This window comes from Rhinolophus hipposideros (assembly GCF_964194185.1).
Source record: "Rhinolophus hipposideros genome assembly, chromosome: 9".
NCBI classification, from domain to species: Eukaryota; Metazoa; Chordata; class Mammalia; order Chiroptera; family Rhinolophidae; genus Rhinolophus; species Rhinolophus hipposideros.
Window position 1 is genome coordinate 86,896,585 of NC_138055.1, and position 12,682 is coordinate 86,909,266.

The 12,682-nt window shown below is 40.0% G+C and overlaps 1 protein-coding gene across 5 annotated transcripts in view; it reads right to left on the reverse strand.

Annotated features, from left to right (window-relative positions):
* Positions 1–337: 337 nt before the first annotated feature.
* Positions 338–12,682, reverse strand: part of NDUFA9 (NADH:ubiquinone oxidoreductase subunit A9) — a 31,521-nt gene continuing 19,176 nt past the window's right edge. For all 5 annotated transcript variants that reach the window (XM_081059347.1, XM_081059349.1, XM_081059350.1 and 2 more), the window contains exons 7-11: positions 11,268–11,335; positions 9,625–9,701; positions 4,710–4,805; positions 2,361–2,427; positions 338–913 (exon numbers count right to left, since the gene is read on the reverse strand). In XM_081059347.1, coding sequence (XP_080915473.1) covers positions 743–913; positions 2,361–2,427; positions 4,710–4,805; positions 9,625–9,701; positions 11,268–11,335 — 479 coding nt within the window. In that variant the 3' untranslated portion in view covers positions 338–742. The remainder of the gene's footprint in view (positions 914–2,360; positions 2,428–4,709; positions 4,806–9,624; positions 9,702–11,267; positions 11,336–12,682) is intronic.

Below are 12,682 nucleotides of genomic sequence, written 5' to 3' on the forward strand. Positions count from 1 at the left end.
CTCAGACTATACTGAGCAATTTGTTGACACGAAACCAATTGTTCACCTGGATCTTGGCGACAACATTAACAACTTACGCAGAAGTCCTAATTTCTAAGTACCGGCCATTACTGCAGAGAGGCTGGGGCACATCCTCTGCATGGGAGAGAATCTTTCTACACTAGGTGTTGTCCTAACAGCGCATGGAGGCCTCAGGTAGTCCAGATCCAAGCAGGGGACGGTGGAATTAATGCAAGTCGGCTGAGAATGCATGTCCATAGACCCTGTCTTAGACGGATGTACTATTTCTTCTTTGTATGTGATGTCATTAAGATACATTAAAAAAAATAAATTCATATTAGTTATGGAACATTGTATATTTTCTCAATTAACAGATAGTAAAAAACAATGTATCTCTCTTGTGGTCATCACAAATTATGACATTAAAAAGGGGTCCCTGTCTTCCAGAACATTAGCTAGAAGTGGCTTGACAGACGAAGTTCATATCCTTCAGCGTTTCAGAGGATCAATGATATATATGTCACTATTAAACATACATATTTAAAGAAAATTATGCTCTAATTCTAAATGGCTGAATTTCTCATTTTATAAATCGAGAAGGAAAACACTGCTGCAGAATACAACCTCAGATGTTTTAATACAGAGATCTTATTTACTCTTTATAGGATACTCTGATGAAAGTGGGCTGGTCGCTAGCCGGGTGACCCAAATGACACCCAAACCAGCAGCAGCTCGGGGGCCACTAAACATTAACAGTCTTGGCTGGCTTCACGTCTTCAATTTCGGAGGCCAGCCAGCGGTAAGTGCGATGACGCCGCAGCACCTCGATGGCCTTCAGCTCCAGGGGTACGGCCTGAATGCCAAGGTCTTCCAAGCCAGGCAGGTGAGGCAAGGTCATGTCTGTGATGTGAACCTTTGAATAAACAAAGAACCACAGAAAGCGCTGAAAACTGGCCGAGAACACCAAGCAAGCCCTTCAACACTCAAGCTGGCCTGAGTCCCATGAGTGAGACTATACTGCTTTCAAAGGATATATGTATGTGGCAGCGTTTGATTCCTGGAACTCGCTCAAAGTAGAGCACAGGAAAAGGGTTTTGGAAAAAAAAAGGCAGATCCACAAAATATCAGCTCCAAGATCCCCAGAACTACCGAGGAGCACTGGACACTGGCTCTAAGTGACACTGGCTCTAACAGATTTAAAGGGAAACAAATAGAGAGTGGAGAAGCATAAGTCATCACATTTGTCAGCAGTGGCTTGGCAGGAGGGATGAAGAATAGAGTCGGGGCTAAAGCAGAGCTACCCCATTCCTCAATTCTCCCTGCGCCTGTGCTCTGAGAACAGGCTTCCTGCCTCAGTTTTAACTGTTGAATTAAGGGGGTAATTAGCATTTGTCCTTGCTCATTAAGAGATAATCCGTTAACCTGTGTGCCTCAGCTAACCTTAACCTTTGACTACAGCTCAGTGTAGACCTAGAAATCCAAACCCACCGTTTGTAGGGAAGGAGAATGTAAGACTTCCACAGATCCCACGTCCAAAAGCACATGGAGGGAATCGTTTACGCACAGAGCAGCGTCAATCCTTTAACCTCCCACCCTACGAAGTCTGCAGTTCTTTCACCAGAGTGCGGTAGAGCAGCCCCGAAACCAAATCTAAAACCCGCTCAGCCTACTGTACCAACACTTTTCCAATTATAAAGGTAAGAGGTCTCCCAACATTTAGAGATCGGGAAGAGGGTAAACCAGGAAGCAGACCGAAAGCAGGGTCTATGGGAGGAGGAAAAGCAAGGCAATGGCCAGAAAGAGATGGACATTCAGGGTTGCAAGCAAAGAGCACCTCATAGACGGAGGGAGATGAGGTCAGAGAATTGACTATTGGAATTGGCAGAATGGAGATCACAGGTGACCCTGAAAAGAGCAGTTTTAGGGGAGAAATGGGAATTAAAGCCAGAATGGAGTGAAAGAAAGAATGACATAAGAAACTGTCAAGAGCTCTTTTGAGGAGTTGTGACACAAAGGGACACAAACAGGGTGGGACCAGAGGACTTTGCCTTTAAAAAAAAGTGGAGCTCTTAAGGCATGTTTGTATGCGATAGGAAAGATCCAACCAAGAAACATTGATAACTCCAGAGAGAAGGTAATGGGGCCACCACACCCTGGGTAAGTTCACAAGTGGAGGGGCTGACCTGACATAGACGAGAACAGACAAGCGCATGAAAGTAACCAAGGAAGCAAGCAAACAAAAACGAAGTCTAACTTATCCATCTCTACACTCTGGTTTCTCTTCCGACCGTATAAATCTCTCACCTTTCACTAACTCAACCGGCATCAGCCCAGCAGGGGTCCACCCCACTCATACTCACCCGCTCCACTTTATCCCTCGTGGTCCAGGGCTCAAACGGACTTGTTTCAAAGAGTCGTGCTATCAATCTGGACAAAGGAATAAACATGGCACCTGTGGTAAGTGTCTCTATGCCCAATATGCAAGCTGGCCTATGAGAATCACAGGAATGCCGCAGAGGCGGGAATTCACTGAATTTGTTTTTAAAGACAATAACCAACATCCTGGGACCACAATGTGTGGTTACCTTCCTTTCAAGCTAACCTAGCCTGACCGCTGTTAACTGCTGGCACTCCTTGATAACCCATCTTAAAAACTAAAATAAAGTAAAGCTACTACCAGCAACAAAACAAACACAAAAGACCTAACATTCAATGAAGTCTGAAATTCAATCTAATTTAAGCCTCCGACATTCAAATACCCTCCTGGTAAGGAGGCAGGGCAAGCCGAGTAATGTGCAAGATATAAATTATAATCCTTAAAAGCAGGAGCCCCATGGGAACCAAAACATCCAAAACTAAGGAGAAACCTAAGATCTACAATTCAAATAAGGAAGCCAATACAAAAACAAGGACAGGAGGGGTAAGGTACCACCGTGGCTGGCGCCATCTCTTGACTCTAATAAAAACTGAGGGCTTTGCTTATCTGTCATCGGTTCTGTCTGAAGTACCATCGGTTCCGTCTGAAGGCAGTGGGTGTTAAGCTAGCCTACAAGGTACCCTAGGAAATCCTTATGGTCCCCAAAGAGGACTGGGGCAAGGGTTTAAGGATATATGCTCTGACTAGCACTCATCAATACAGCCAGATCAGCTCTGCTTTTATCTGAGTAACTAGTGGGCCTTTACGTAAAAAGTCATTGAACACAAGATTCCACAGCTTTTTAAAAACTTAAAAAATACCATCCCAACATGTAGCAGAAAAAAAAAGATAAAGGAAGCTGAGGATTGGTCAGAATTTCTCCAAGAACATAGAAAGCCTCAGATTCCAGACAAGCTGTTCCGATGGCAGAAAAAGCATGTTATTTGGGCTAACATAGCTAAGTGAAAACACTCCTTACAAACCTTCAACTCTCTGTGCTCTGGTTCTACGCTAACAGGTCACCGGTGGTATCTTTTTTAGTGTCCACACTCTGTCCCGCCACGTGCACATGCAAACTACATGAGAACTCTGTTTTATGCACAACCGAGAAAGTGGGTCCCAGCACTCCAGCTTGCACCCGTCCCCTGCAGTGAAGACAAATGAACTCACTACTAACTCCAGTGGATGCTTTTCAGTCCTTTATCTTGACTTTTCCGCAGCTTTTCATTCCACAAATATTAAGAGTGCCTACTGCGTGCCCAGTATTGCTCTAGGTCCTGGAGACACAGATGTGAACAACCAGCAATGCTCCCCTCCTTAAAACAGTCCCTTTCCTGTGGTGTCTAGGATTCCAAACTTGCTTCATTTTTTTCACTCAAACATTTGATTACTCGTTTTCAGCCTCCCTGATAAATTTCTTACTCTGCTGGTCCTTCAAATGGAGGGATTCCTCACATTCTGACCTCAGCCTTCGTCTTTCACTCACACTATACTCTTTCCTTTAAAGTCACCACGAGTATAAATGAGGAGGCAGACAGCCTGAAAATAGAACGCTCTCCATAAACATCATCACCCTGCATTCTAATGGTCTGTTTTTATGATACCTGTTAGAGGGTTTACTGTAACATCTTGACTCCCTAGTGCACTGACACAGTAAGCATTCGAGAAATGTTTATTGAACTAATAAATGAACAAATGAATGAGGAGTGAACTGCCATGCTGGTTTACAAATTAATCTCTGGCAAACTGGATATGAAAGTATCCGTCATGAGACCACTAGCGTGTGACATAAGTCTGAGACTGTCAACCTACACGGGGAGACGTGGACCAAGAAGTAGGAAAAGAAGGTAAGGCAACCACAGGCCACATCTAAATCAACCTGGCTCCTTCCCCAGCTACATGACCAGACAAGTTACATAAAGAAGGGTCCCTTTGCCACTTCTAGGTGAGGGGTATAAAACAGAGGGAAACCTCATTGTTCCTTTGCCCAACCTGCCAAGCAAGATACTTCTCCAAATTAAAACTCATTGGTTTTGAACTGGAGAATCTGAAGAACTGCAGATTTAACGTCTCAACACACACTGTTTTTCGCATCCACAATAATCTACATTTCCTTTCCTTAGATACCCCCTGCTTCTTTCCTAGACTAATGTCAATTCTCAGGAGCACATCCGAGAGACTCGGAGGCTTCACCGGATGAGACATACTCTCTATCACCCAAGTGAGAGCATTACGAACAAATGTATTGAGTTAGCTCTATTGCAGGACGCACAGAAAGAAGCACTTCACTTACCTATAAGCAAAATGCGGCAAAGGGTACGGAAGGAAGGGTCTGTGAGCCACGGCAAAGACATACTGCACCAGGTCAAAGAGGAGGTATCGGTTGGGCCTGCAGAGGGAAGAGGCACCGCCTGCAAATGAAGGATGCACTCCTACAAGATTTTTCTTTTACCTTAACAAAATAACACTCTTCTAATGAAAAAGGAACACATATGCACTGGAGTAAATACAGACTAGCACAAAGAAAAATCATCCTAATCTCACAAAAGATGAAGATAATATATTTAATACATATCCTTCCCATCCCCTTTCATAGACATTTTTGCTTTTATAAATGTAAGATTACACAGTTCATCCTATTCTGTAATGTCTTTTTCATATAACACTAAATCACAATCAACTTTCAATACCATTAGATATTCTAGTGTAGGTTTAATGGTTGCATATGCTGCATTGCATGCGATCGTAACTATTTTACCAATTCCAAGTTTTTGGATATTTAAGCTACATAAATATTTTTCTTTTAAAAAATACTGCATTAATAAACGGTATTGTAGCAAAAAACCTGTTTCCCCAAAAATAAGACCTAACTGGAAAATAAGCCCTAGCATGGTTTTTCAGGATGACGTCCTCTTGAACATAAGCCTAATGCGTCTTTTGGAGCAAAAATTAATATAAGATCCGGTCTTATTTTCAGGGAAACACGATATTTGTACTTATCCATAATTATGTATTTAAAATGCATTCTACAAGTGGAACTGGCTCAAAGTATATTTTGCAATTTTAAGGTTTTATTGAACTTTATTGCCTTTTATTGAACCTTGCTTTCCAAAAAGGTTATATCAATTTACATAAAATGCTAGTAGCCCCCTCACCAAAAATGAGGTTAATCATAAAAAATAAACAAACAAAATTTTGCCAACTTGCCAGGTAATAAGGTACCTCAATGTTTTACTTAGCATTACTTTAATACTAAAGATTAATCTTTTTCTTCATACATTTTTGGTCATTTGCACTTCTTTCTTTCATCCCTTTCCTCCTGGAGTCCCTGTCTGTGAGAATGATTTATAAGTGTTCTTTATATTTTAATGATATAGTTGGAAACATCTTTTATTGTTTGTATTTCACCATTATAGGTGTTTTGTGGCATACAAAAGTTTAAACATTTCATTTAATCAAAACCTCTAATTTCTTTTACTTTATGGTTTGGTTTTATATTTAGAAAATCCCTCTACAGTCACCAGTGACAAAACTTTCCACATATTTTTACTAATGCTTTTAAGTTGCTTTTTTTAAATCCATAAGTTCCTGCTACAACATATCTTTGTATTGTTCTAAGGTAAGGATGTAACACTGTTTACTGAATAATCTACCCTTTCCCCCTATTTTGAAATGTCACCCTTATCATATACTCTATTCTTACATATATATTTGAGACTGTTTCTGGACTTTCTATTCTATGCCATTGATCTGAAGAACTTTGTACCTGAATAGCCTAGCTTTAATAATTATTACTGCTTATAATACATTTTAATATCTCTTCACCCACTTTCCTAATCCCTTTTGCCTCAGAAAGCCTGTGATAGCTGAGAACTAAACAAAAATAATTTAGTGAGAATCTCATCATTCTAACATTTTTGAAAAAAAAAAAAAGAAAAGAAACATGAAAATATCAGCTAGGGGAAATATCAGACAAAGCCCTCAAATAGCTTCCTTCAAGTTTCAGAAGGATGTGTGAAGGTCACTGCAGGGCATGTAATATACGCTCTGCCAAAGGACACCTGCAATCTGTATGGTGACAAGCAATACTCGTACCACGGGTAATCTCTGTAATTATATGTAATACACTTGCTCTTCAGCTGTTCTAAAGCACTTTGTTTCATTAAGTGTGACTCAAAGACTGGTTTTAGGGCCCCTGCTCACCGAAGACTGTGTCCTTCCTTCCCTGCTTAGATTTCATGGTCATTCCTTTGCAAGTATCCTCAGCAAAACCTCATTCCCCAGCTTTCTCTCCACTATCCTAGCACAAAATCCCTTCTCTGGTTAATCCAAGTATCTACCTGGTCTGTGCCTGAACCCCTAGCATGACAGAGTTGTAGAGAAAGTACAATTGGGCTAATTGGCTTCACCTTTTATTTCTGATCACTACCTTCAAATGGAGAATTCAGGCTTGCCTTGCAATCCTACTGTTCTCCCCGAGGAGGGCTCTTTTCCTGTTCTCCCAGAGAGTATTTCCTATCTTCTTCTTTGTCCTCAGATTTTCCATATACCTCTCTGATCCACCCCACCCTGCCTTTTAGCTGACGATCTCCTCACTTGTCTTTTTACCATTTTCTTAATGGCGTCTTTTAAAGCACAGAAGTCTTTAACTTTGATGAAGCCTAATTAATCCATTTTTATTCTTTTATGGAGCATGTTTTTGTCATAGCTAAAAAAATCTTTGCCTAACACAAGGTCTAGAAGGTTTTTTATTTTTCTTTCAAAAGTTTTAGAGTTCTAACACTTACATTTAGGCCTCTGATTTATTTTGAGCTGATTATTTTTTTTTCATGTATTGTGTAAAGTAAGAATCAACGTTCATCTTTTTACACGTGGATATCCCAGTAGCATTTGTTGCAAAGACTGTATTTTCCCCTTTGAAGTGTTACGGCACCTTTGTCAAAAACCAACTGTCCATAAACATACAGGTTTATTTCTGGACTATCAAGTCTGTTTCACTGATCTATATGTGTATTCTAGGACAGTACCACATTTGATCACTGTAGCTTTAGAGTAAGTTTTGAAGCTCGGAAGCTTAATTGCTACAACGTTATTCTTCTTTGTCAAAATGGTTTCAGTTATTGTGGGTTTTTTGCACATCCGTATTAAGAATCAATTTGTCAATTTCTCCAATAAAACCTATTTATTGGATTAAGTTGAATAGGTAGATCAATTTTTGGAAATTTGCCATTTTAACAACATTGACTCCATGAATGTGAGATGTCTTTGCACTTATTTTGATCTTCCTTAATGTCCTTTGGCAATGTTTTATAATTTTCAGTGTATAGGTCTTGTACCCCTCTTGTTAAATTTATACCAAGTAATTTATTCTTTTTCAGCTTTCAATAAAATTATTTTCTTGAATTTATTTCAGATTGTTCATTTGCTAACCTATAGAAATTGAGTTATATATGTTGGTCTTGTACCTTGTGACCTTGCTGAACTTGTTTATTACTAGTTTTCATTTTGTGTGTGCAAGTGTGAGAGTGTGTGTGTGTGCATGAGTGTGTAAATGTGACTGTGAGTGTGTGTGTGCGTGAGTGTCCGAGTGTGTGTGTGTGCATGAGTGTATGAGAGTGTGTGTGTGTATTTGTGTGTGTGTATCAATATATATTTAATGAATGAGTGATAAACAGAATGGACCAACACCATATAATTAAACAACTACGAAAAAACTAGAAGGAAAATTAAGGTCTTATGCCTCTGCCTTAGCCTCCAAGTGTTGGGGATACAAGCCAAGTTTTCCCCTGGAGCTGAAGAGACAAAAAGAGAAGTGTAGATGCATTTTTACAATTTCATTGGGTAAAATGCCTACACTGCCATGTCTGGCATTACTTGTCCCATCACTGTACCAAACAAGTATGACTCAGAGGAGACTAGCAAAGAGACTGGAGTGGCTGAGCAAAATGAAAGAAGAAAATGGCTAACTCATCCCAGAGCCATTCCCATGGAGTACTAAGCAAACAAAGTTCATAAATTCATTTCTGTTCATTTATTACTAGGAATCCTGGTCTAACAACCTCTTGACTAAAGTCTGATGTCTTCTGAGTCTAGTGTTTTATGGAACCTGTGCTAAACACATTTTTTGGTGAATAAAATAGATTGCATGCTAATGTACTGAACTGGGAACTCAAAGAGAGACATAAATCTTGTAGCAGCTAGTTGACATGGAAACACAATACAGTTTTTTTGCACCAAAAAATTGTTTGTTTGTTTTTTTACTAAACTAAATTTATAATAGTGAAACATAACAATGTATGGATTCATAATCCTGGAAATAAATTCTATCCATCTGGCTTAGAGACAAAAATGTCTTTTCTCTAGAAGCAAATTATTTCCAGGAATTAGGCTATCCCTTAATTGTTGAATCAGATCTCCTCATCAGGTTTCACTAGTTTCCTTCATAGAATGACAGGGTTCTGGGCCAATTATTAGGCAGATTTAGTAGGTTGAGCCTTAGTTCTTCAGTTTTAGTTACTTCAGTCACAAGATCCTAAACCTAGATGCAACATAATATGACAATTTCAGGTAAGACACAGAGCTCAACTGTGTCCCATTTTTCTGGAGAGCAAATTTCAATGAAGAGAGCATATGACAAAAGATCAGTCTTGCAATAGCATAAGTAACTGTACCCTAAACCAGTCATTTCCTTTTGGGGCATTAAGTCATTTCCTTTTGGGGCATTAAGATACTCTATCAAAATTAATTTGATTTTGCAACACTACTCACTCCCTAAAACTGTTTTGTGTTTTAGAATTTATAATAATATTCTTTTATATATTAAAAACATCACTGAAGTAGTACAAAATTCTCCTTGGGGTCACTGGACTAAGTATACGTAGTAGTCTAGGGTGGAGGCTCTCAGACTTTGGTGACAGAAAAACTATTTATTGGAACAGATTCCCAGGTTCCCTCAAATTCTGATTTAAGACAAGCATTCAGTAGATTCTGATAATGGTGGTGGCCTTTGGATAGCTCTTTGAGACACACTGGCCTATGGGCTAAGAGAGTAAGGTTTCTGGAATGAATACAGTGGAAGAAAGACACCATACAAATGCAATGAATAAATCTGTTAATGATATGTTTAGAAATTACTGTTATTGTAAAGCATCATGATTCCTTCATTTTAACAGGTAGCACAATTTTAAAGTCAAACTCTCGCCACCTACCCAACAAAGGCGAAAGTTTTCCCGGTGGCATCTGGCTCCTTAATTGCATTAACAATTCCTTTGGATACATCCACCACCTGTAAGAAATTATAACCCGCGTTTAAGTGATTGTCGGGAGAGACAGAAACAGTCAGAGAAAGAGAGAGAGAGAGAGAGAGAGAGAGAGAGAGAGAGAGAGAGAGAGAGAGAGAGAGAGAGAGAGAAAGGGGAGGGAGGGAGGGACAGAAGAAGGCAGGGAAGAAGGGAGGAAAGATGGAAGGAGAGAAGAAGGAAACACACACACACACACACACACACACACACACACACCATGATAAAACTGAAAGAATGGCATTGTCTGTTTTCAGAAAGCTTCGTAAAGAACCCACTTCTCAAGAGCTCAGAGAATCTCCACATTAGAAGGTTCACCTAAATACTTCCTCTAGTCAGGACCCATATCTGTTCAGACGGCTGCCAGGGCCTTTCTGATTCGCCTGTGCCCACCACGGCTCCCATCGCGTCCCTCACCACCCCGAATTCTGTCACTACGCTATCACAACTACTAATATTAGGCTCAACCACATGGACTTGCCCATATTCTACCACTTTGACTTTCAAAAATAATCATTGTATATGGTTGCAGACCAGACGGTTTTAAACTGGGGGTAATTTTGGCCCCCAGGGGACATTTGGCAAATGCCTCCAGACAGGTTTAATTGTCACAACTGGGGGGGTGTGCTACTGCCATCTAGTGGAAGAGGCCAAGAACAAAGCTAACCATTCTCCAAAAGCCCCCACAACAAAGAATTATCTGGCCCAAAATGTCAACAGTGCCACAGCTGAGAAACCCTAGTTCAACATAATATGGAATCCAACATGTTCTCTCACCTCTGGGTCCCTGTACACACTGTTCCCTCTGCGTCCCTGTACACACTGTTCCCTCTGCATGGACTAAGTTTCCTAACCCCCTTCACCTCAGTTACTGTTACTCATTTCTAAGCTGTCACCTTAGATGTCATTTCCTCTGAGAGACCTCCCTGACCCTCTTATATAGATTAGGTGTCCTTCTGATATAATTACCTATACTCCTCTCCCCTTCACTGCACCTATCACATTGCATGATAATTGCTTTGCTGACCTGCCTCTGAGTGAGACCAACTTGAGAAGAGCAATTTGTGTCTGTCTAGTTTATCTTTCTATATCCCCAGTGACATGTAGTGTGCCTAGCACATTAAGGGTTCCACACATTTTTCTTAAATGAATGAACAAGTAAAGACCCAGAGATGGGCCGGCCCGGTGGCTCAGGAGGTTAGAACTCCATGCTCCTAACTCCGAAGGCTGCCGGTTCGATTCCCACATGGGCCAGTGGGCTCTCAACCACAGGGTTGCCGGTTCAACTCCTTGAGTCCCGCAAGGGATGGTGGGCAGCGCTCCCTGCAACTAAAATTGAACACGGCACCTTGAGCTGAGCTGCCGCTGAGAAAAAAAAAAAAAGAAAAAATAAAGATCCAGAGAACACATGTACTTCTTAGTAAACTGAGGGGCAATCAGCTGAAGTAAACAGACAAAGAAGAAAATGACAAAATTACAGTATTAGGATAAAATTAGAACCTTGATCATCTCAATCAGAATTCAGCTAAAGCCCCTTCATCCAGGGTACTTACATATACTGGTTGTTTCACTGTCTTCTTGCCCAAGGAAACAAGAGGTACACCACCAAACCAGCGCATATCTGGCAGAAAAAAGAGAACTCTTCTTAGAAAGCCTGTTCTGCTGTAAGACGCACCACCCTCCAGGTACTCCAGGTTAGCAGAATCTTTTGCGTAACAGAAATAATGAAATCAATGTAACGGACTCTCAGGAAGCTAATGAGCGGCCCCTTGTTTTAAGATAACAAACATGGAAAGTAAAAAGGCCAAATATTTAAGGACACACAGAGAAAGGCAAAGAGGTCAAATGGCTTGGCTACTTATCTTCTACTATATAATGCTAAATGTAAGGCCACTCCCAAGGCTGGACTCTAATCGTACCTTATTTTTCAATTATAGTTTCACATTCAATATTATTTCATAAAAGTTTCAGGTGTACAGCATAGTGGTTAGACATTTATATAATTTAAGAAGTGATCCCCCCGACTAGTCTAGTACCCACCTGGCACTATACATAGTTATTACAAGGTTATTGACCATATTCCCTATGTTGTATTTTATATCCCTGTGACTGTTTTGTAACTACAATTTGTACTTCTTAATCCCTTTACCTTTTTCACTCAGCCTCCCAACACCCCTCCCATCAGTTTGTTCTCTGTATCTATGAGTCTGTTTCTGTTTTGTTTAGTTTGTTCTTTAGATTCCACATATAAGTGAGATCATATGGTATTTGTCTTCCTCTGTCTGACTTATTTCACTTAACATAATACCCTCTAGGTCCATCCATGCTGTCGCAAAGGGAAAGATCTCATTTTTTTTTTTTTATGGCTAAGAAATACTCCATTGTTCGTACCACTTCTTCTTTATCCAGTCATCTATTGATGGGCACTTAGGTTGCTTCCATATCTTGGCTATTGTACATAGGGCAGCAGTGAACATAGGGGTAATTGCACCCCATTTTAAGGAGGAACACAGGAATCAACAGATCAGCGATAAAACATAGGTAACCCAGAAAAAGATGCTGGTAAAATGGGAATTTAGTACATGATAAATGCAGTACGACAAATATGTGGGAAATGGAAATATTATGTAAAATATGGTACTGAGACAATCATTCTACTTGGAAAAAAAAGAAAAATGGCTCAGATCTCACCATAAACTAAAACAAATCAAATTGCAAGTGGATTAAATGCAAAGGTAAAAAAAACTTTTCAAAAAAATGTGTTCAAAAGTAGAAATTATAAGAGCATCAAAAAGAATAAAATATTTAGGAATAAACTTAACCAAGTTGGCTAAAGATCTGCACACTGAAAACTATAAAACATTGCCAAAAGAAATTTTAAAAGACACAAATAAACGAAAAGACATCCTGTGTTCATAAACTGGAAGACGATACTGTTAAAATGTCAATGTCACCCAAAGCAATCTAC